Here is a 24,653-nt window from a genome sequence, read left to right as displayed (position 1 = left end):
CTGACACTAGGTTCTCTAATTTTCTCCTTTTGCAATTACAGTATTATGTAATGTTGAAAATGTTGAGTGTATCTTTTAGCGGTGGAATAATTTGTGTATTTAAAATAATAATAAATAAATATTGCTATATTACTACAGAAAAACTTGTTGGATATTGAGAAGAAGCTGAAAGAGTTGGAACCTATTTCTCAAAATAATAGCAAGGGGAAAAAAATACTTATTCAAGATATAGAAGACTCAGATGGTGATGAAGAACTAGGAGGAAAGGAAGCAGAATGTGAAAATGGCAGTGGAGATAAAAGTAATTTTAACTTGTTAATTGCTAATGGAAGGACATGGAGCTGACTGTAGTGTCACCTCACTGGAAGATAGTACTGCACATCATCCCAGTCTTGAGCAGTGTGAGATTCCAGGGGTTCTGGGCACTTACTTAGGGTTCGTGTTTCCTTCGGAATGAGGCACAGTGGAGACTGAGGTGTCTTTATGATATATGGTTTATTTACACATATATATGTATACCTGAGCCTACGATGGAGGGGTTCACAGCATTAACATCCCAAGAGGGTCTTGCTTCCCCGATAGCTGTGGCCTGGAATTCAAACAGAAATCAAATATCTCTCTGATTCACCAGCTTCCCAACTTGTTTGTGTACAGTACTTAGACATACTTTCGATCTGTAATATTGCACATTATTCCCCACCCACTCCAATTTTCCTTTAAAAAGTTTTCATAGCATAACCTTGAACAGTTGTTTTTCATATGTCTTTTAACAGTAGATTTGCAGACACTGGAGCTATTTTAAGAGGGAAACTCTCATAAAGTTGTGGTCTTCTATTTTTGGTTTAAGGTGGTATTAAACAATTTTGTTTAATATTTTGTGTTTAGATAAGTAAGAAATAAACATGTTCAATATTGCAAGTTTTACTTTTAAAATCTGGAATTATTTGTTTTAGGAAGATGCTGCAAAATGATTATTTCACCTTTTTATAATCTCTTTAAAATATCATTCTCTTTAAGATGATTATTTCATACTATTATAGGGGCTAACTGAGATAAAGCATATGGTAAATCTGTTTATCTGCTATACATTTTATATATTAAATATTCACAAAGTTTCTAAAACTGATCTCCAAATTGTTCACTTTAAGCAATCTATTCCTTTTTTCAGAGAATAGCAAGTGAATACAGCTCTACTAGTATAAAAACTGTTAATTGATTGATCCAGTACCATTTTGGCCCCTGCTATCTATTCTAGACCATTTGGATATGAATAGAAAGCCTTTTTGAAATAAAGGGTAGAAGAATTTATCCTTACCTTTTAGTGGACCTGAAACTGTATGTGAAACTTCACAATACAGAACATGGCTTAATCTTTTTATATGTTTGATATAGTCTCAAAAAGGTAGGTTGCAACTGTGACTTGAAATGCAGTTGTGATTTGCTGTCTAATTTGCTTGTCAGGCCAAATTTTAAGTTGAGCATCTAGTATTTAAAAGGTTAATTTCAAGGTGATTGTAAACCATTCAGAAGAGAGTAGTGCCAGTTCTTAAAAAATACTGATTTGACAGTGTTAAATTCCCATGATGGCAAACCGTTTATACTTAGCTGTGCAGTCTAAAAAGACTGCAGAAAATGTTATCTTTCATTTAATTCATTTCAGTAAGCTAATATGTGTGATATACCGGTACATGCTTTTAATCCACCCCTCCTGTGCTTTTACAAATGGTTCCTTCTGATGATGCAGCGTCTAACCTAGCCGATTAACTTCCTTGTAGAAACTGCTGTGCTAGTGGGAGGAGAGATCACAACTGAGAAGACAGAAATGGGGAATGCACAAAAGAAGTTTCCCAGCAAAGGAGATGGCTGTAAATGGGAACCCAAGGAAGCTCAGAAGCTCAGAGACCCTTTGGACAATAGTGTTAAAAAAGGCACACCTGAGAAAAAGACAGCCAAGGTTTTACGAGATTCTGAAAATGAAGTAAATGGCTATCTGGGCAGTGACAAAAATAATAGTGAAAACAAGGAAGTAATACAGAAAAATGCAGAATCTTCAGCAGCTGGAAAAAACAGTTCTACTTTGCTCCCTTCCACTGCAGCAAAACTGAAAGCTGAAGGAAATGAATTATTTAAAAATGGACAATTTGGAGAGGCCGTCCTCAGATACTCAGAAGCAATTGAAAATGTAATTAGTTCTGGTGAGTTATATCTTTATGCAATTCTTATGGTGATTTTAAAATGTATCCTTTCTTCAATTAATATTTTTCTAGGGGAAAGCTGAATTTATCTGTACTAATTATATAGTTGTGAAAATATTCATATACAGTTGCCATGAGAATCAGATTTATCATGTAGAATTTCATTGTAACTGAGTTATGGCTGCATATTAAAGCAGTAGGATGTATTTATAGGTAATCCACTAAAAAAAAGATCCTTGAAGCTTAGCTTCATCAGCACAATTGCACTACTGCAATGCAACTTACAATCTACTGAAGTATTTCATACTAATAAAACTTGATTTCAGTGATCATAATCCACTGTAATTTTTTGTAATTTAAGGAATCCAAAGTCCAGAGGATCTAAGTATTTTGTATTCAAACAGAGCAGCATGTTACCTAAAAGAAGGAAACTGTGTTGACTGCATTCAAGACTGTAACAGGTAAATACCAATCTTACGCAGATAAACAATCCACCCCATGATTAAAAGAGCATTTAACCTTCCTTTAAAGAGTTTAAACAGTTTGAAATGTGTAACCCCTATGAATATGATAGTATGTGTTTCGTCAGAATGTGTTGGAAATCACTTCCTTGCTAAAAGGGAGGAAGATGAGAAAGACAGTTAATATTTCTCCAAGTTATATAAACATGTAAGGTTGGTTTGAATGTAAAAGTAAAGCAAGTTCATTACAGAATTGTATGTAAATTCCTATAGCTATTAATGCATTTTCCATTTGATTCCGGAGCCTAGAATTATGTTTGATATTATCCAGAACGTTTTAAGTAGTTGCATCATAATTGCAACATGATTGCAATTGTGTTGCAGTGGTTCCCAGAAAACACATTCTTGGTCTCTTAAGTATGGTGCAGTATAGGGTATAGTTCTGAAGGCAAATGTCTTGAATCCCTTCTCTCATCTAGAACATGAGGGGAAGGGTGTAGCTCACTGGTAGAGTATCTGCTTTTGCATGCTGAAAGTCCCAGGTGCGGTTCTTGGCACCTGCAGATCGGAGTGGGAATGTTCGCAGTTTGAAACCTAGGGAAGTCGTCACCAGTCTGTGTATACAGTACTGACCTAGATTGACTAATGATCTTACTCAATACAAGGCAGCTTCATATATTCCTAACTTGCTGCTGGCTTTTCTAAAATGTATCCTCTTATACAGTGAATGTATTTAATCAGTATCTAATGAGTTAGACATAGCAGCAGAACTATAGCTGTCCAGGCCTGGCCTTGTTAAATGCAGACATTAGACAGTCAATGTATTTTATACAGGGGTAGCCAGTGTGATGCCTTCCAGGTGTTATTAGACTGCACTGCCTGCAGCATGGTCATGATGAGGAATGATTGGAGTTGTAATCCAATAACGCCTGGACTCTGGAAGATGCCATGTAGGCTACCTTGTGTTAGGATTTCTGATTTAATTTCTGTTTTAATATAGTTAAATTTCTGAATTTCTGATTTCATAAACATTTTTGGATCACAATTTTGTTTAATAGCTCTTGAATCTCACAGGTGACATATAATTCATAATTGTTAGACAACTCACACAAGCTTTCAGGTGTCAGAGTTGTCTGAGACAACTAATCATTGTTATGTAAAAATAAGTACAAAATAGGTTGGCATCTTTAATTGCACCAGCTTTTGTTGGTTTAGAAATTTGAGAGTTTTAGAAGTTACAAAGAACTTGTAGTAATGGGTAGTGATAACATTGGAGACAGTGCTTAACTCTGTCATTACTCACTGCTCAGAACTCTGCCTTGAAAATAATGGACATATAGTGTAATCATAAAATTCTTTTCTGAGAAATTTTTGTTACTTAATGCTAAATGAGCTAAGAAGGATGAGCGGTAGGAGTAGGGACCAGTTTTAAATATTAAAACTGTATCCCAAATTACTGAATGGTGAGATTGGTGAGACTATTTTCTAAAAACTCTCTAGGGGAGGAATGGAATTATCTGTTGCTTCAGGAGGGGCTCAGAAAAGGAAATCACCAGAAAATTATTTGAGAAATTTCAGCTGAGCCCCTCACCCACCCGCTGAAGTTCCTCACCACTGAAACTATGAAGATAGGCTTGAAAGTTGTGTGCAGTGCTTTAAGTCTTAGAAGGCAGAGAGTGGGCACAGCAGGATTTCCAGAGCTAAGAACCTTGGTTTGGTGTTTTGCATAACTCTTGTCCCTCCCTATGATTACCTGACACATAATAAATTATGCAGACAGAGGAAATATTTCTAAACAGTCTTAATTTGCATAATTTATATAAGCCACAGAATTCAGCTTTTCTGGATTCAAAATGTTTATTTGAATTCAAGTCCTACCTAGCATTGTTCATATTATTACATAAATGCTTAGAATTCTCAGAACAAGTGCTTCTCCCTCCGTTATAAAAATACCAAAATGTTGGATGTTACTCTTTTATGATATCTTTATTAAAACTACAGTTCACCATATAATGGGATGAATGGGATGAATTTGTCACTCCTACATGAAGATACACAATACTGCTATATACAGAATTTACCTACAAATGATGTAGGGGTGACAAATTCAGGTAATATTACTTGTAAAGATAATTTGGACCAAGTAATTGGCAGTTGTGTATATTGCAAGGAGACAGTAATAAATAAATACTTTTTTCAGCTATTAGGCTCTGGGTGTACAGTGGTAGCTCTAGTTGTGGACTTAATCCGTTTCAGGGTGCCGTTCACACCCCAAAAAATCTGCAACTAGAGCGCCTCTTCCGCGCATGTGCGCGGCACGATCAAGCACTTCTGTGCATGCACATGTGGTGAACCCGGAGTAAACACTTCTGGGTTTACCACATTTGTAAGCTGAAAGTCCGTAACAAGAGTGGAACGCAACAAGAGGTACCACTGTATTTTGTACTTGTACATTACTGAACGTTCTGCAACTATAACAATCTGCAAGCTATATAGATAAAGATACAGATGACAACAACAACAACTAATAATAATAATACAATTTATTATTTATACCCCGCCCAGCTGGCTGGGTTTCCAGGGATGGGGAATCTGTGGCCCTCCAGAAGTTGTTGAACTCCAGCTCCCACCAGCCTCAGCCAACATGGCCAGTGGTCAGGGATGATAGGAGCTGTAGTCCAGTGGCATCTGGAGGGCCATAAATTCCCTACTCCTGACCTAGATACTACTTTAAGCGCGATAACCATTAATCCTCTGAGTTGCTTCTCTGCTAATAAGTATCACTCAGTTTAAATCTATCTCTTATCTATATGATTAATAGACTTTCCTTTATATTGTCCCAACATAAAAAATAATATAATAAAATAGCAATAGACCGTTTGGTACATTATTTCCTTTCCCTTCGATTTATTTTAGGATAGGCCCATATCTGAAATATACATGTTTATAAGCATATCGAAATTCTGCATGTTTTTTTCTGTGTTTTTCTTTCAATTATTTGTAATAACTTCTGTCCATTTGTCCTTAGTGCACTAGAACTTCATCCATATTCTCTGAAACCTCTTCTGCGTCGAGCAATGGCCTATGAGTCTATGGAACGATATCGGCAGGCATATGTTGATTATAAAACAGTACTACAAATAGACAGTGGAATCCAGGTAGCAAATGACAGTGTTAACAGGTAAAACCATTTATAACATGAACATAAAATTGTAGCATGCCAATGTGGAACGACTACAAGCTTCAGTGTCAGTTCATCTAAATGGACTTCATATACTGATCTGTTGAATGGGGACCAAAATCTTTTGTGGCCAGGTGCCTGTTTAGTGATAATCTAATTCTGGATATATATAGCCACATGATGGGTTAAACTAATTAAAAATGGGGGCTGTATACTGCCTCCTTTACTGCATACCCTCCTTTTAAAATTCATCTATTATTTTTTGTGCTGTTTTTAGTTGCTTTTATTCTGTTCTGTACGTTACCTTGAGATATATATGTGGAAGGTGATTTAGTAAATATGCTCACCACCATCAGTTTCTCTGCCTTATTTAGCAATAGTGGCTTTGATATAAAATGGTTTGGAGTCACCCAGGTTGGTGAACCTGAGGGAATTAATTATAAATTTGTCTGGAGAATTTAAGGATTTCATGGCTGCATGACCACCATGGGTCAGTCTCAATCATTATTGAGCTTCATGCTTCTGGCAGGTTATAATATTGATACGGTGTTTTGTACTTGACAGAATGATGGGTTCTAGGGAACTTGATGTGGTCCCCTTATAAGGAACAGATTGCTGCCTCACAGTGTGAAGGTTCACTGGGACCTCTAATCTCTGCAGGGGTGGGGAACCAATTTAGAACAGTTTGCCTGGGAATGGATTCATCCAAATGGATTCCTGATGCTTCTTTGGAGTTTCCTATTGCCATGTCTAGCAGTGCTGCTTCTAGAATGGGGAAATGACTAGGGCAGTTGACATGATTGCTTCTAAATCTCTACTTCACTTTTTAAAGCCCAGCTCCACAGTTTCTGGGATGATTGAAACAGTGAAATAGCAGGTACATCAGCTAGACACACACACAGTGGTGAAATATTCAAAGTGAATCCAACCCAACATGGACTAGAGCCCATTTTCAGACTCTTTGGTGGTACTCAGTGGTAGTAGTGATGGTGGCTATTAAATGTTACTGTTCCATCATAATTTGGTCCGTGTGATTTTGGCAAGTGTAGCTTTTCCGAGTGGTGAGAGGGCATTTACCCTTACTGTAACTGATTTCATAGAATATTATAAACATATAATTGTAAAGTTTGAAGGGACCACAAGAGACATCTCATCCAACACCCCCTTCAATACAGGAATCTTTTTGCCTAATGGGCTGAAACCCACAACCCTGAGATTAAGAGTCTCATGCTCTACCCAACTGATCTGTTGTCTACACTTGTTTACAAGACATTTCCTGCGTGAAGTCGCTCACGTCCACTCTGTCTTGAATGCCATAGTAATTGCAGAATCATTATGTGCATTTAGAACTCTTGCTCACCCTGTTATTATGGATACACTTCAGCTTGTGCATCATTGGATGTTTGAAGCCTACAACAGGCAAGGATCGATTGTACACATAATAGCCTTATACCTCGAAGGATCTTGCAACAAGAGGTGGAATGCTTGGTTAGGTGATTCAGTAAATGCTTCTTTGAGAGAAGGCAGGAAAGGAGGTTATGGTGAAAAGGTGACTTGCAATGTTTCTTGGATGCCACCAATCTGGGCAATTAGTCATCTGTGTCCTGCATACCATTTTTGGACAAAGTGCTTAAGCATCTAGTGATGGCACCCAGCAGCAACAAATATTTATTATGGTCGTAAACCAGCATAAATGACACCCAAATTCTTTATATTTCTAGATAGAGGGTATTTAGATCCTTTTCAGTCTGGTTTGGATTTGGGACAGAGACTACCGTATTTTTTGCTCTATAAGACTCACTTTTTCCCTCCTAAAAAGTAAGGGGAAATGTGTGCGCGTCTTATGGGGTGAATGCAGGCTGCACAGCTATCCAGAAGCCAGAACAGCAAGAGGGATCGCTGCTTTCACTGCGCAGCGATCCCTCTTGCTGTTCTGGCTTCTGAGATTCAGAATATTTTTTTTCTTGTTTTCCTCCTCCAAAAACTAGGTGCGTCTTGTGGTCTGGTGCGTCTTATAGAACGAAAAATACGGTACTTTGGTTGTCCTGGTAGGTGACATTCAGAGAGAACTGAACAAGCAAATAGTGTCCCTCTTGGACAGATGCTTTCAATGTCTGCTGAAGACTTATGTTTTTGCCCAGACTTTCCCTGACTCATAAAGTTTTACAAGTTTGAAATCACCCAGATTTCTGCTTTATTTGCTTTTATGTGTTTTACCATTTCTTGCGGGTCTTAGGTTGTGTTTTTGTTTTAATGAAATATTGTTCCTTTTTAGACTGTATACCATTTGTTTTTTAAAAATACTAAGTGATATATACGTACATGTTTTTAAATAAAACATGCATATAATCTTGTGCAACATCCTTTTCTGTGGATGTAACTCCCACGTTGCTGGGGATATTTGTACAAAGAAGCCTGCATGTATTGGAGCAGAAAACCATTGCAGAGGTTTGCTATGAATGCAGCTTTCAAAATGAAACCATTTGGCCTAAACATCTTGATTAATGTACTAATAAGTTCGCTTTATTGCTGTGATAACTGTATTGGCACAATAAATTTAGTGCAGTTTTAGTTTCCCCGTAAATTGATCTCTAGTGTACTGCCAGATTTAATCCTAAGATCTGTACAGTACATTACTGTATTAATAGGGAGCCTTTAAGAAAAGTGGTTTGTTGTTGACCACTCAGTTAAGTGTTTCTTGCACTAAAGGCCAATTATTAATGTACATAATATACCTATATGTCTGTCACCACTGAAAGTCTAATATTAGTTTGAGGAACCATAATAATAACCCCACTTCACTTTTGGGATACACTACTTGAAAACTGAACTGACATGCCAATTAGGGAGCTATCTACCAAGATCTGCTACTATAAAGTTTTTTTTCCTTTCCTAGCACACTTTGGATGTTATTAAAAAGGGGGTAATCATTAAAAATAATAATTTTCAAGTTATAAAACTGCTTATATATAATAAATAATTCCCTTTTATTTTTGTCACCCGAGATGATTATACATGTCTCTTAAGTGCTATCAATTTTAGTTCATGTTTTAAGTTTTATTAAATATGGCTCTTGTGATTTCTCAATATACTATTTTTCCATCATTTGTCCAAACAAGAGCTTAGGTTCATAACCCTGGAATTTTAATGAGTTTACAGTTGGAGCTTTGTAAGAGTTTAACATTCCAACACTAAGTCATATGTGCAATATTTCCATTTTATCTTGTAGTCATCACACTGAATAACATTTTTTAATGTTCAATCCACAAAACATTGTAGGCCATACAATGTATTTTAGACTAGCTTGGATAGCCTTTTGTACTGTGGTGGTCTGGTGCAGATGTAAACTATTTGAAACTAAACCCTGTGATATTTAAAGAAATAAACAGTGTTCATGGCATGTCCATCAGTCTTTGAAAAGTGCTTGAGAGATTTGTGTCTTGCTTTGGTTAAACAGAAAATGTTTTATTCCATATTTGCTTTGAGAAATGGTGGGAAGCACCCAGTGTTAATAGACCCACTGAAAACCTTGGGCTTAACATAACTTGCCCATTGATTTCAGTTGTCCTGCTCTGAATATGACTGACATCAAATATCACTGAATATATTTAATTGGTGCTATGTATATTCAGGTGTTTTCTGTCATGTGAAATAGATGAAGTAGAAATTGGAGGTCATAAACTTAGGATTTCCATTCTTTTCATCTTATATTTGCATTTAGATGTTTTAAGAATCACTCCAAATACCTTCTACTTTCTTGCTTCTTATGATGGCTTCTCCTGCGTTATTCTGAACACATGGACTCCCCAGCCCCTCTCTAGGTCTTTCTTATGCTTTTGCTTCACTGCTTATTGCTCTGCTCTCTTCCTGGCAACCCATCTCCTTATTTCAGCTGCTTCCTTCTCCTTCTGGTAATTCATTTTCAGCTTGCAAAGTATTTGTTTCTGCACTATGTGAAATAGAATTAAACTAAGTTGACATAGTATTATAAAACCTGAGGTTTGAAAAAATACTCTTTTGGTTTGAATTTGATTCCTATGAAGTAATTATTGAATACCTCAAAATATATTAGTGGAATGCTCCTAGCAATACAAAATAAACAGAATCTGATTATCTTGGGGCTGATTTGTGTGTACTATATGCAAGTGGTCCTCACTGGGTCTGAAAGAGATAAAACAGTTCAATGTGGCTTTCATGCTTGTACTTAGTTGACATATTCAATAGATGTTATTGTAACTAGCATTCTAAAGATAACATGGGTGTGGATAATAAATAAAAACAGCTTAATGTGATTTTTAAAAAAGATTTTTAAAAACTTGAATGCATACCATTTAAATTGTTGCAGTATTTTAATTACCGTACCTAATTAGTTTACTGCATTTTATTGCCGTCGATAAAAAAAACAAACTTGTTTTTCTCCAGGATAACAAGAACTTTAATAGAGGAGGATGGCCCAAATTGGAGGGAGAAGCTGTCCCCGATTCCTGTTGTTCCAGTTTCTGCTCAGTTACATTGGTGGGATGGAGGAAGTGTTACTGCAGAGCCAAAGCAGAAGAAAAATGCAGCCAGGCATGGAGATCAACAGTCACATTTCCCTAGTATGTGTAACATGATTGCTGATAAATGTTTTATTTGAGAAAGCTTAATACCTGGGAAATTCCTGCTAGTAACAAAAGAGCTGCATATATAGCTTTCATACTCTCACTGCAGTGTCCTTGCAGGGGCTGGGGGAGGGAGTTCTTAACTTTTGCTTCCTCTAAAGCTTTCTTGTTTCCCCCAAAGCCTGGATTATCCAGTGAAAAGCGTGATGGTATGAACTTGCTCTTAAGAAATAGATCCATACTCTATGAATTCCAGCCTTGCTTTCTGAATGCCGCAAAACTAGTGCATGAATGTTCTTCCTATTCAAGTTTGCCGATGACTGACAATCTGTTTATCTGCTTGGGAAAATAGATGAAAACCCAGAAGAAATGTTCAAATCACTTAAGAATAAAGGAAATGAATTTGTGAAAAAGGGTAACTATGAAGAAGCATTAATAAAGTACAATGAATGCATCAAATTAAATTCCCAGGAACAGACTATCTACACTAACAGGTAAGGAGAATTTTAAAACACTATCAGATGCAACCCAGCTTATTCAAATCAGCAGGCATTTGTCATTCATTTTAGTGGGAAATTGATTTTGTCCAACTTTAATTTTGTAATTGAAAGCTAGTTTCATTGCAGTTCTGTTATATGAAAGTCTATGCCTTTATATTAAGACGTTTATACTCTGCTATGCAGGGAGGACCATAAACATCTGGGCACACAATTCTCATATTGCCTTTCCAACTAGTACAGTCGTACCTCGGTTTTTGAACAGCTTAGTTCACGAACAACTTGGAACTCAAATGCTGCCAACCCGGAAGTAGATGTTCCGGTTTGCGAACTTTGCCTTGGAAGCCGAACGTCTGGCGCGGCTTCCGATTAGCTGCAGAACACTCCTACAGCCAACTGGAAGCTGCACCTTAGTTTCCGAATGTTTTGGAAGTCGGACAGACTTCCGGAACGCATTCTTTTTGAAGACCAAGGTACGACTGTATATCAGAGTCAAACTTAGGTTGGCCATTTAGCCATTCTTATAACAACAACTATACACATTTCTTAATATACAAATAATGGGACTTTGAGAATTGGCCTCAGGGTTCTGTGGGTGCTACCCTATGTTCTTACAGTGCTTTTTCTTTTTACTCTATAGGGCCCTTTGTTACTTGAAGCTGTTTCAATATGAAGAAGCCAAAAAGGATTGTGATCATGTTCTTCAGATTGATGACTCTAACATAAAAGCTTTATACAGAAGAGCTCTAGCATACAAAGGATTACAGGTAAGAAAAGAATTTTAGCTCTTAACTTGCTCAGTGTTAGTTATAACATTTAAATTATCAAAAGTTTGAAGGAGGGCGAATTCCTGTTGTTTGAAGAAACAGAAATGGAAAAATGCTGACTGCTGATTTGGAGGAACACTGTGTGGTAGTCACAGCATCACTTGACCTAGTCTTAATGCCAGTTCTTACTTTGTTTTGCGATATTTCATATTTCTGCGTATTTGTAAATTTTGTGATATTTCCAGCTATTCAGTTTATAAGGCCAATAATTGACTTTTTAAACATTTCAGAACTACAAAGCCAGTATTGATGATTTGAAGAAAGTTCTTCTAATAGATTCAAATATTGATGAAGCAAAGAAGGAGCTGCAGGAAACAACACAGTTGTTAAAACTGAAAAATGAGCATACAGTCAACAGGCAACAAAAGCAAAGGAAAAAAATTGAAATCCAAGAGGTATTCAGTTAAAAAAATAATCATGTACTGGGCCTATAAGTGTGTAAGATTCAGACCTCCTTATGAAATGTCTGGATTGAACTGCTGAGTTCTCAAGCACTTTGTGGTAACTGGCAAGCTAAGTAAGTTGTGCAAGGCAGTTGTAGACCTGCTGGTTGTGGGGACTCTTTTCTGAGAAAATAGTGGAAGGCTAGGACCAGCTAGTCTATACCTTTGCAAACAATGCTTAGGGTCTTCTGGACTTGTATTTTATTAACAGGATCCTGTTTTGTTTGATGTTATAAACAAATGTGGCTAGCCACCAGCTGATTACCACATAGTAAACACCACATTAAAGTAAATAGTTTTGGCTTACTTATTGCTTATTATATAGCAGTCATAAAGAGAATCCCATTACAGTACTAAGGTAAGGTAGTTTAGAATGTTACTTATTACAGCCAAAGTATTTGTAATGCTTAAAATCTTGATGCTATATTTAAATTTAAAATGCCCTCTTAGTCCCATTGCTTCCTTTTCTATATTACAGGTAACTCACAACTTGTTTGCATTCAGCTTTATGTGCTTGGCAAATTTTCTTTAAAAAAACTATAAATGTGAAAATTGAACCACCCTGAGATTTTATGATGAAGAGTGGTATATTAGCTTTTATTAGCCAGGATGGGCAAGGAGCAAGGAGACAGGTGGTTGGTTTCACACGTCCAGGCAGCCTGTCCACATCCTCGGGGGTAACGGATTGAAATTGATTCCATGCAGCTTGACCAGACAGAGCTCTAGCACTCTCCCACCCCGGCCCTGCTCCCACGGTGGTGTATAGATCCTTCCGAATATGAGTGATTTTATCTGCAAAAAACTTTGCAAAATCTTTACAAGGCCCCGGTGGTAAAGGTGGTTCCGTTAAATTGCGAACCACCTGAAAGAGTCTCCTGCTACTATTTTCTGCAGATGCAATAGAGGCGGTGAAGAAAGTCTTCTTCGCCGTCGCTATCGCCACTTGGTAGGCTCGACGTTGAGCTCTAACCTGTGTCCGATCAGATTCGGAGTGAGTTTTCTGCCACCCGACGCTCTAGCCGTCTCAGCGATTGTTTCATCGCCCTCAGCTCCGAAGGAAACCATGGGGCTGTCCGGGCTCCATGCAATCGGAGAGGGCACTTCGGAGCCAGACAGTCGATAGCCCTGGTTAACTCCGCATTCCAGCGGGCCACCAGGGAATCAGCTGAAAGGCCATCAACATGGGATAAAGCATCCCCTACCACTCTCTGGAAACCATTTGGATCCATTAAGTGGCGGGGGCGGACCATCCGAATTGGTCCCAGAGATTTAATTGCTTTATCCCTGGGATCACTCCAAGTCATAGGTCAAATTCTTTCTCTCTCAATTCCACCGATGAAAGATTATCCAGATCTCTCTTCATTTATGTCATTTTTGTTTTCCAAAATCTTACCTTCATTTCTCCAAACACTTGTATAGTGGGTACTTCCATTTCATCAGTTGTTCCTTCCAGTTTTGCCATAGTTTCATCTCTCAGTCCTGCCAGTTCTCTGTCATCTTTGCCTGTATATAATTTCTGATCCTAATTTCCATTTCATTAATCTCTGGTTTAATTTCATTCCCCATTTTCATTTTCTGTGAAGCTTTATTTATTATTTACTTTTATAATGTATCTAAAACAGAGAATCCTAACAGATGAAAAGATGAAAAACATAATTATAAAATAGGAATGAGTATCACGTTAGTGTTTACTTGGACTTTATTTTAACTATCAATGTTGTTATGCACTTGCCGTTGAGTCAAGATTATTGTCGAGTGATTGAGGGACAGCAAAAGCCCAAATCAGCAAGTGGGCAGGGTGCAAGCAAGAGGGAAATGCCCTGGATCAAGGGCCACCAACATTGCATTGCAGGTGCACATGTGATCACCAAGGGCTTCCCTGGCATCTGCAGGGCCTCCTCTCCTCCACTGAAATTACCGTATTGGCCCGAATATAAGCCACACCTTTGAAATTGGAGGGAGGGAGAAAAGAACCCAAATATAAGGTGTTCCTGGCTGCATACTGGGTGGCAGTGGAGCCGTGCTGCTTTGCCAGCGGCCTTTCCCCTTTCTCGCTCTCTCCCTTCCCAGCCTTGGGGGAGAGGACGGGGGACTGCACACGGGGCGGGTGCTGCTTTGCCGCTCTCCTGGATGCATACTGTAAGGTCGTGAATATAAGCCGCACTTTTAACTTTTCATGGTCAAAATTTTGAGGGAAAGTGAGGCTTACCGTATATCCAGGCCAATATGGTAGGTATGAAAGTAGCTTTCTGTTGTAGCTAGTAGAATGTGTTACAGTGTGGGTGTGATGCCCATGGCAGTTTCCCTGGTTTGCAGATGTGCCCACAGGCCGCCAAAGGTTGGTAACTCTTATCCTAGACTCAGCCCAGTCTCTTGGTTCTGAACAAAGTTTTTTTGATGCTGGAGTTAATAGTCCCTCCCTCACACAACCTCTCTGATTTTGTAAGTGCACCAGTTCGTTTACTGCTTTTAGTATACGCTGCTCTGATTGCAGACACCCCATCACATGTGCAGCCAGCTATGTGGAGGTCAGTTAAACATATGAGAGACCTGCACGGCATGGGCGTGCAGAGGATGAACATGAGCAAATGGGTGGAGGCAGGCATAATTTTTTACATCCTTTTTTACCATGCAGTCAGCACCCCACTGAGAGGGATGGAGCCACCACAATCAAGCTCATCTATGTTATAATCTGGCAGCTGCACATGTGAATAGGGTCAGACATTGAATATATCATTTTGATGGTGTCTAGGACCGAATTAACTTATGAAAATCTTTCTCCCAAGAGCCATTTTAAGTTTTACTGAGGTGGCAATAATAATTTCTCTGACTGTGCTCCTGCTTATCACAATTATGAAATGTTACATGTTGCATACATATATAAAAACCAACTGGGCATGTGGTTATTTCTTTGTGAAGGTGAATGAGGAAGAGGAAGCTAGAGAGACCTGTGCTTCAGAGAAGGCTACATCAAATCATGACAGCGCTAAAGGAGAGACTGACGCAGTGCCAATGAATAGTTCAGAAAAACTCCTTATTTCAAAGCCATCTAATGCCTATGAATTTGGTCAGATTATAAATGTTGTGAATGCCAATAAGGACATCGCTGCTTGTGCAGAGCTCTTGACAGCGATTGAGCCAAAAGATTTACCAGCCCTTTTAAGCAACAAACTAGAAGGAGACATTTTCCTGCTCTTTATCCAAGCCCTGCAGTCGGATGTATTTTGCCAAGACCCTGGACTGGTGTACCAGCATCTTGTCCACCTGAGTAGAGCAGAAAGGTTTAAGGTAAGGAATTATGGCATTTGCTGTCAATTATTTCTGAAAATGTACATGTTTATGAAATGCTAGCATTTACTAGGCATTTAAACAAATACCATTTGCAGATACCATTTATAAATGCTAACCAAACATTTTTTTTTTCTTTTCAGATGGTGCTAACACTACTTAGTAAGAATGAAGTAGAACAGGTTCAACAACTGTTTGATTCTCTTTCCAAAGAGGAAAACCAACAATTTTCTTTAGATGATCTGAAGAGCCTTAAGAGAGACTTTGAACTTTAAACAACTTCATTTTGGAACTGCCTCTAGCATGCATTCCCTTAATGCTTGTAGGACGGGCATATAAACTATGCAGGCTTGCATGAGGTAAAGTCAGTCTTTTACCTGGACTGTTCAATATGCTGTACATTTTTTTTTACAGTACTTGCACACTGAAAAATCTGCTCTTCCGTCTTGTATATATTTTATCCTACAGAGTACACACGCATGGCTTTATAAGTAATGGGCCTATTCACTTACCATTTTGTTCCTGCAATTATACAATGAGATCGGGAGCACAGAACTCAGGCTTGCACATTCTCTTCAGAGGGGAGAGAACACATGAGCCAGTGAGGACATGGTTCTCTCAGACAAATCAACAGTTTCTAAAATGTGGGTCCCATATATAACAGTATATTTATCTAATAATCAGAATGTATTCAACATCAAGCTGTATTAATGGGGCTGAATATAGCCGCCACCTATGTTGTATTCCCTTTCTTGTAATACAGGAGAGTCTTCTAAAGATGCTACTATTTCAGAAATGTCTTTGGACATGTAGCAGAATTGATGGAGAACATCTTGTACAAAAGTTCCACTGACAGAATGGAAATTGTGCATCATTATCTTTCAGTGGGGCTTATGCCGAAAAATAATCCTAGTGCATTTGTGCCTATAGCCTTCATTTTCTTCCTGCTAGTCACATCTAACTGCAGTGCAGCTGAAACCTACCTTTCTTTCCATCAGTCGCCGATGCACTTGGACAAACACTTGCATCTAGCTCCAATTCTGTGTGGCTTCAAAGGAAAGCACTGGCACACTTCTTAAAATCCAATGCTAACTTAAATATATGCAGTAAAATGCTTTATGGCACTGAATGTGTAAAGTTACATCCGCACTTTGGTAAGCAGGTTCCAAGAAGGGACAGTTTGGTTGTCTTCTACTTTGTGTCTTCTAGGTATGCAAAAATCATTTCATATGGCTTGTGGACTACTGGTGAACAGCAAAACGGGAGCAGGATAGACTATGTTGTTAAATGTTTTAAAGCAATAGAACTGTTATATTTTTAAACCAGAGATTCGTAATTTATTGTTAGTGTGCATATCAAATTTTATTATGGGAGGGACTGCTCAGGTACTTGCACTATTTTGAAGGTGATGTTAGTCAGTGACTTTCCCCATTATTAAATAACCTATGTATGACATTTCTGTTACCTTAAGACTTTAAACTGGTTGAAAGTTGTTTTCTTGAAGAACCCTTACAAGAAAATATTTAAAAATAAATATATTTGGCATATTTGTGTTTTTGCCTTTTCATTGCCCTAGCGTAGCAAGGCAACAGTTTTAGGATGCTTTCCACACTGACAGGATACTTTCTAGAAGACTGCAATAATTTAGATATCGTTAGTAAATATGAAATGGGGACTTTTATGCTCCTAATTTAACTCCTGTTAATTGCCCAGTCCAAATGTAGGAATGTCCTCTGTAATAATTTGGTATCCTCTGATAACTGGCTACCTCAGTTCTGTTCTCTGTCACATGTAAGTTTCTAGCTCAATTTTAGAGGTCAATTCAAGTAATAACAAAGAATAGATATTACATTTCAGTTGCATTCTTAAGTAGGAAGAGGCATAAACTCTCTAAAGACAGCTCTCTTGCATAACAGCTTCTATAGGCAGATTCACATTAGAAACCTATTTGGGAGGTGAAGCAAGGCTGTCCTATAAGCCCATATACACCAAAAATTCAGGGTAAGCGGTTCATCTGTTCCAAGTAAATCATGCTTCAGGCAGATTTTCACTGCCATTTATTACAAGCAGTATTTTCTTGTTTTCCTTGTATATGTTTTCTGGGGCCTAGGCTTAGCTTAGCAACCTGAACCATGGTTTCAGCTGATGTTAGTTAATAAAATACTGTCCACTGTTAGTTCAAACCAAAATTAAGTGTTTTGCTTATAACAGACAACAGCAGAAGTCTACCTACAGGTTTAATTTGAAGAGTATCTGTACCTGAATGATTTGTAACTTAATGTATAGTGTTGAACATTATCCTAGTACCGTGAAATTAGTTCTTTTCCCTATTAGGTTTCATTTATTCATATTATATATTGTCTATATCCTTATGTGTGGGGTAGATTAGTATTAAACATTACTCTTTTTAACGGAAACAAAAAGCTGCATTGTCCATGTCTCATCTCTTGGACAAATCAAAGCCTACACAAGACACGTGCACACACAGCTTGCATTTTACCTACTTAATAGCCTTGATAGATCTGATTACAAAATTCTCAGGGTATTGACAGCTATTAGCCATTGATAGCCCTATAAGTCATATTATTTCGTTCAGTCAAAGGTTGACAATACTGAGGACAGAAAAGACAAGAGTTTACCAGGATCATATTCATATGAAACTTTTTAAAAGTACTTCAAAATCATTTTCCATCTTCAGTGTTTTGGTAGTTGTCACTTGACCACCTTGTCAACCCTAAGCTAGTTTTGTTCAGGGCTCTTCCATGGACACCGATTTGCAGATAGGTGCAGCGTACCTAAATGGTATGGTTTGCTTCCTGGAATGCTAATAGGTTTACATTAAAATGCTACTAGTGTTCTTAATTTAGAACTTAAGTAATTTTAGCTTACTCATCCGTTGATCTCTTGTTCATTTTTATCTTAAACTGAATTAACCTCATTATTGCAGTCTTATAGTTAAGATGTGCTTTTTAATTAACACAAACACTCACTTGATTTATTTAAAAGCCTTTATGTATCACAATATTTCAAAAATATGTAAGTTATGGTTCTTAAAAGTATAGAGATTAATATTTCATGTACAGCCTAAAGAAATATCTATTTCACCATATAGAGAACCTCTTAGAAAGTCAAAGAGTAACATTTCATTTCAGTATTTTCTTCTAACTCAATCATTAGACTAAGACAAGGAGCCTACTTCCTTTGCTCAACAAGTTATCCTGACTTGCAGCAACACAGTCATCTAAACATCGTGCAACTTGCTCAAGGTTGGACTGAATTGTCCACTCTGAAGTCAAGATTCATGTGATGGCTAGCACACAGAGTTGTTACAAAATTGCTATATGTAGAATAAAAGTTGCTACTGGTGTGCATGAATTGCTACTTATATATTTAGCATAGCATGTATATGAATACCTATAGCAATTAGAGTAGATATCAACAAGTGAGACCTATTGCAGTATATCCTTACCCAGTAACAGAAGTGCTCCTTTTCAGGAATCCAGGCAGATGTCCATGCCTTCCTCCAGAACACAGTACTGTAAACAGCTAAAGGAAGCCAGCCAAATTCCTGACCTTCAACTTTGTTTGGCTTTTCCAACTTATATAGCATTTAAGAGGCTCCTTCCAATGATCACTGAGGAAGCTCAACTCTCATTGGGCTGTTTAAGGAAGATGATCCCATTAGGGCATTTGCTTTTTAGATGTTTTGTACTTCTGGAACCTCTGGCTTCCCCAAGCGTGCTAATTTCTCATTTCTCAGTAGCCCCCGTTTTGATTGTGAGTTCACTATTAAGAAGAATAAGTCCTATATTTAGATGTCATCTACACAGGAATGTTGTAGAAGGCTAAAAAGCCCTAACTCCAGAGAAGACCCACTCTCTGAAAGCTTGTTTAGAAGTCTTCCACAAAGTAACAGAAATAAAACAAGGTCAGTAGAAATAGCCTCAAGGAGCTGGCAAAGACTGTGAGAAAGGGCTTACAGTATTAAAAGCTCAGCGTTGATCTAATATTCTATGGAATCGTAAAGGCAATGCATATTCCAGTTTTCCATGGGCTTGTTCCACAACGTCTGGCAGGTGACTCTCCTAAAATTTTAAAAATCTTTAAATCCTGCTGCCAATAGAGAACATGAATTTAGAGATGGCTACTAATTAGTCCAGTGTCAGTCACAGATCCTTGCTTCATGCTTCCAGTCCCTATCTGTCCACCTATTCCCCATTGCTATATCCTTCACCAGTATGCAAATATAGACAAAGGTGCACACGTACATAACTTACTGATTCTGTCAACATATTTAAATGCCAAAAAGGGGCATGCATATGCTGGTTTCTGGAAGTACTGCGCCCATGGTTCTTGCGGCATAGCCCATCCACCTTCCTGCAGATATTCAGCTAACCTCCCATGTGAGGTGAACAAACAGCACTGCTTGAAATTCAGCCACTGCTACCGATTGGTTGAAAGTGAGTTTGGAGAAAAGATAGCAACAATTACACTCTACAGAGAAGAGGGTGTATTTAAATGGGCTTTTCAAGCAGAGCTTAAATGGAGACATAGACACTGGAAGCCAAAAGGTATGCAAATCAACCCTGTATTAACACTGTCTTCCCATTTGAGGAAGGATGATTCACAACCACAGTTTTAATTGTACAGGTATGAAAATCGAGTAATAGAAATACTGAGCTTTCATAGTTGCTTAAAAAGAATCCAAACCAAGAACTGAAAGACTCAAAACTTAGTGCACTCCAAAGGAAATTCCATAACTCCTTACATTTAGTCAGGTGTGGAGTACGAAGAGAACGCATGAGCTTTTTTCTATCTTGGCAGCAGCTTCTTTCCTAGCCTGGGCCCTGCAGTCACACAGAAGTATGAGTGAATTAAAAAGATTAAAAAATGATGACATCTACACATTACAAACCTTGTTGTGCAAGTTTCTTCCACTATAGTGGTTCATAAAGCTAATTCTTTATAATATGTGGAACCTGTGATCTTACTTAACAGCACTGACAGATCAGAGCAAAAGACTGTTTCCAACAGTGGTCAATCAGATGTTTCTTAGATACCTTCAAGTATGGCCCCAGCCCTCAGGTGCTTGTCACCAGCAGCTGGGATTCAGTAGTACACTACTTCTGACCAAGTAGACTCCCATTTAGTTTGTTGGCTAATCGACATTGACTGATAGACAAGATTCTTGGAGATATTATTTATTTCTCCTTCAAGTCGGTGGCCATCACATCCTGCAGCAGTGAATTCCTTAATTATGTGGTATGTGAAGTACTTGTCTATCCTGAATCTACTTTTAGTGGATGACTCCAAGGTCTTTGTGCTTTGCAAAAGGAAATAATTTGTTTACCTACCCTCACCATACATACTATAAACATCTATCGTGTCCCCCTCCCCTCTTAGGAACTTACTTAGTTTAGGGAAAAAATACTAACAGTTCAGTCTTTTATTTTTCATAAGCTACTGCATAATAGTTGGTCAGTAAATATATGGTTGCTGCAGCAAAGGAAATAACTGGGAGCACATATAGACCATTATAGCAAACCTGACTTATGCCATCACCACTCATATGCCATCAGAAGTGAAACTACCCATTAGGAACTCCTACATCAAGCACTTTTAAGGATGTTTTGACCATTTTGCAGTATCTGACTAGGAAGCAAAGGAATTTTACAAAATTCCTACCATATTATGATTTTTATTAAGTCTTCTTACCCATCCATCATAAGATCCCAGGGGGTGCTACACAAACTGAATATACAATTAGGAAAACAAATAAAACAAAATTATAAAACATTATTTAAATAAAATGTTCAGGTCAGGTTTCCAATTAAAGTTAAAAAAAATGGCAAAACATGCCAAACCTTCGTTTCCAAGTTTACATTTATCTGTAGGATAAGACATACAAAATTATATTACACACTGTGTGCTATAAAACAGTTTTAATGTAGTAAAAATTACTGGAAATAAAAATAAGATGCTATATTGAATATTTTCTGTGAAACGTCACAGGAGAGATTATTTGCCCATGTAGCCCCGTATTGTGTACCCTGGCTGGCAGTAGCTCCCCAAGGTCTGACAGACAGACCAACTTCATATTCCCTGCTACTAGATCTTTTTAACTGGAAATGCCAGAGATTGAACATGACATTCTCCATGCAAGGCATGTATGTGCTCCACAGCTGAGCTATGCTTCTTGTCCTATATTCACCACAATAAACTATTTCTGATGGCCTCAGCCCAACTTGATTAAGTAGCTGAGGAAGGAGAGGTGAAAAGGAAGACACACTACTTTTGGGGGCCATTCTTTGAAACAGCTATTTCATCCCACACCAATAGTGTATATGCTTGATCTCCAGGCTAAAGGTTCTTTGTTCAAATGGACAGAAGACAACCAAAATAGTACTCAGACATTTATTTCAGGTATGCAGTTTACACACATCATTGAGCAAAAGAAAAGAGCAAATATACAAATATTGTAACAAGCGTTACCAAATGACGTATCTGGCACTAGTGTTATAAGCCGATTAAAGAAACTGGTGAAGGGAAGTCATGGAAGAGGGCTGCAGCTCACAGCAGCCGTCTTCTCATACAACCAAACTTTCAGTAGCACCATAATGGCAATACTTACAAAAAACACAGAACAAAAATTGGAGGCGATTATGCCAAGGATAATCATTTTTTTTTTCTTTTGGGGGAGGGGCAGAGGGCACATATCATTATGGATTGTGTAGCAAACATCTAACAGTGCAGACGCCTGAGCTAGCTTCAGCTTATGTTTAGCTGAATATCTTCCATAAGGAGGATAATGTGGGAAAGCCCCAAAAGCCAGCCAAATTTGAAGCCCAAATTTTGTATATGTGCAAGCTCTGCACTGTGCTTTATTTCTGTGCATGTGACTTGCAAAAGGGATGTCAGAAAAGTTATCCACTAAAAGCCTGAGTGAGTCTTTGGTAGGCTAATACTTCAGTATTATGATACCCATTAATCTACCACAGTCAGTTGATTTTCTGAAGTTTTCCTTTTGCTTCCAAAAAGGTGGCAAGAGAAAACATTCTGGAAAACTGTACAGTGAAAGCATCAACAGACCAGGCACTTAAACCCCCAGTCTTTTCCAAAGGCACCAAGAATTAAACAGCATAACTGAAGTCCCCTGGGTGAAAGGCGACTATATCAGCTTCACTATAATGGATTACAAATTAAAATGATCTTAAATTTTACAAAAACTTTTATACAGCATATCATAACCTTACTTTCTGCTGTCAGTTGCAAATATAATTAAATTACCCCCACTTGCTTGATAAGGAGACGTCACCTTGCTACCTATCATATATCAAGTACCAGTTTTTCATACTTAAAAGTTATATTAAATGCCATAACCTTGCTCAAGGAACATTGTGTGTCTCAGCATTGCCTAGAACAGATTACATTCTGTCCCAGACAATATTAACAGCACTGAAATATTTGGTATGGTTAATGCAACTTATTTTTGCTAGGTGCTATTCACCAGAGCTTGAAGTTAAGTTACTGCTGGGGACTTGAAACCACTTACTGAGTTTTTAGATGATATCTATTAACAAGTGGTCACTTCCGCAATTGACACGAGCCAGCTTTTGCCCCTAACGAAATGCAGACCTTCAGCAAAGTTATGGCAATAATACAAAACATCAACATATTCATTTCGTTGTAATGCACTTGTTTACACCTTCATGTCACTTCACATAGTTCTGCAACAGAGTTCCACGCAAAGCATTCTGCCTTAATAGAGATATATAAAATGTAAATTGCATTGAAGCTTTGCTTCTGATGGCCGCTGAAAGTTACCTGACCAGCTAACAGAAAAGGGCTCTTTAGTGGTAAATACATTTCTGCAGCACTTACAGGTTTAAATCTCAGTCTGAATTGCAGCATTTAACTCCACAGAGTGCTGTGAATGGTTGTTGTTTGCTTCTTTCAGTGTTTCACCAGTACCCATATCTGCAACACTTGAAGTCCCATTATAAACACATTCTTCAGCAATATAACTCAGCTGTGGAGCCTCTGAGTTTGGAGCAGCTGGAATCAGCAACGAATTGCCACTTTGGTGTGGAGAGTTTTCTAAACGGTCATTTTCTACCTCTGGGAGAATGTTAACCGTGGTAAACCGGGTATGATAATCGCTGGAACCATGGCTACATGAGGTTTTCATACTCTCCATATCAGAGCAACTAAACTCAGAAAAATGACTTGAGTGGGAATCAGCTACAGATGGGATACTGTCACTGAGGGAGGGAGAGTCAAATTCACTGGAGTTTGTGCTTTGTTGCTCTAATAACTGAGCATCCATGTCCTCTCTGGTCTCATTTATCTTCATGCTACTCTTTTTTCTTAGTTTACCTTTGCATTTTTTCCCTGCCGATGCATCTTTGGACCACTTGGTGGCACTAGATTTGTTTTCTGACAAGCAGGCTGCCGAACAACCAGCGTTACTTTGACCTGCAGAACTACCATCGTCAACACTACTGCTGCCACTGTTGTGTCTGAATTTTGTGGGCTTTGATTCGATGTCTACTTGTACCTCCATACTGCTGCTATCTCTAGAAGGGGGAGAAGAGAGAAGTATTCATTAAAAAAATGTTTCAATTTGTGAAATTAAAAATGGAAAAATGCAATTTAAAAGCATTTTAACACAATGCAGTATAGCTTTAGGAAAAAAGGGCACTAAAAGCCTGGTGACTCATTCTGCTAATATTGTCTTTAATAAAATGATGTAATACAATACAAACACAACTATTTCAGGTGCTGAAACATTGCCTCTATTTATCTCTACCCATCCCTTTAAGGAAAAATGTGCCACTATTATTCAAATATTAGTTTCTTCTTTTTTTAGAACTGCAGATATAAAGCCTTGTGTACTGCAACTGATTTATGTGTTGAAACTCTGCTTTAAGAAAATAATTAACATATCAGATTTCTCACTAGACCTATGCACATAATCCATTATCTTCACTGTTCACTTCATGGATCAGTTGCAGTAGGGTTTTGCCTTGGATGTTCTTGTCACAATCCATTTTAGTCCTTGAAGTGTCATAGGACTTTCCACTGTTTTTAGTACACCTATCTAAAAGCACATTATGAGAACTTCTTCCTAACTTTAATGTGCCACGGATCCACAAGCATA

General features: G+C 38.0%; 2 protein-coding genes across 23 annotated transcripts in view; one reads left to right on the top strand and one right to left on the bottom strand.

Moving 5' to 3' along the window:
- The window catches only part of SPAG1 (sperm associated antigen 1), a 28,301-nt gene extending 11,263 nt beyond the window's left edge, over positions 1–17,038 (top strand). For 2 of the 4 annotated variants that reach the window (XM_083450805.1, XM_083450806.1), the window contains exons 10-19: positions 139–301; positions 1,776–2,195; positions 2,557–2,656; positions 5,685–5,837; positions 10,260–10,435; positions 10,791–10,932; positions 11,576–11,702; positions 11,993–12,157; positions 15,134–15,493; positions 15,637–17,038. In XM_083450805.1, coding sequence (XP_083306931.1) covers positions 139–301; positions 1,776–2,195; positions 2,557–2,656; positions 5,685–5,837; positions 10,260–10,435; positions 10,791–10,932; positions 11,576–11,702; positions 11,993–12,157; positions 15,134–15,493; positions 15,637–15,768 — 1,938 coding nt within the window. In that variant the 3' untranslated portion in view covers positions 15,769–17,038. Of the gene's footprint in view, positions 1–138; positions 302–1,775; positions 2,196–2,556; positions 2,657–5,684; positions 5,838–10,259; positions 10,442–10,790; positions 10,933–11,575; positions 11,703–11,992; positions 12,158–15,124; positions 15,494–15,636 lie in introns of all 4 variants that reach the window. The other 2 variants (XM_083450804.1, XM_083450803.1) reach the window with 2 other exon arrangements.
- Positions 477–24,653, bottom strand: part of RNF19A (ring finger protein 19A, RBR E3 ubiquitin protein ligase) — a 55,287-nt gene continuing 31,110 nt past the window's right edge. For 8 of the 19 annotated variants that reach the window (XM_083450807.1, XM_083450813.1, XM_083450814.1 and 5 more), the window contains one exon: positions 21,894–24,069. In XM_083450807.1, the coding sequence (XP_083306933.1) occupies positions 23,379–24,069 (691 nt within the window). In that variant the 3' untranslated portion in view covers positions 21,894–23,378. Of the gene's footprint in view, positions 590–9,525; positions 9,787–9,894; positions 10,775–13,598; positions 13,834–18,486; positions 19,153–20,065; positions 20,341–21,893; positions 24,070–24,653 lie in introns of those variants that run through there. The other 11 variants (XM_083450820.1, XM_083450812.1, XR_014513844.1 and 8 more) reach the window with 10 other exon arrangements.

The sequence above is a fragment of the Podarcis tiliguerta genome (assembly GCF_965153285.1).
Source record: "Podarcis tiliguerta genome assembly, chromosome: 7".
Taxonomy (NCBI): domain Eukaryota; kingdom Metazoa; phylum Chordata; class Lepidosauria; order Squamata; family Lacertidae; genus Podarcis; species Podarcis tiliguerta.
This window is presented reverse-complemented; position numbering and strand designations above follow the sequence as displayed.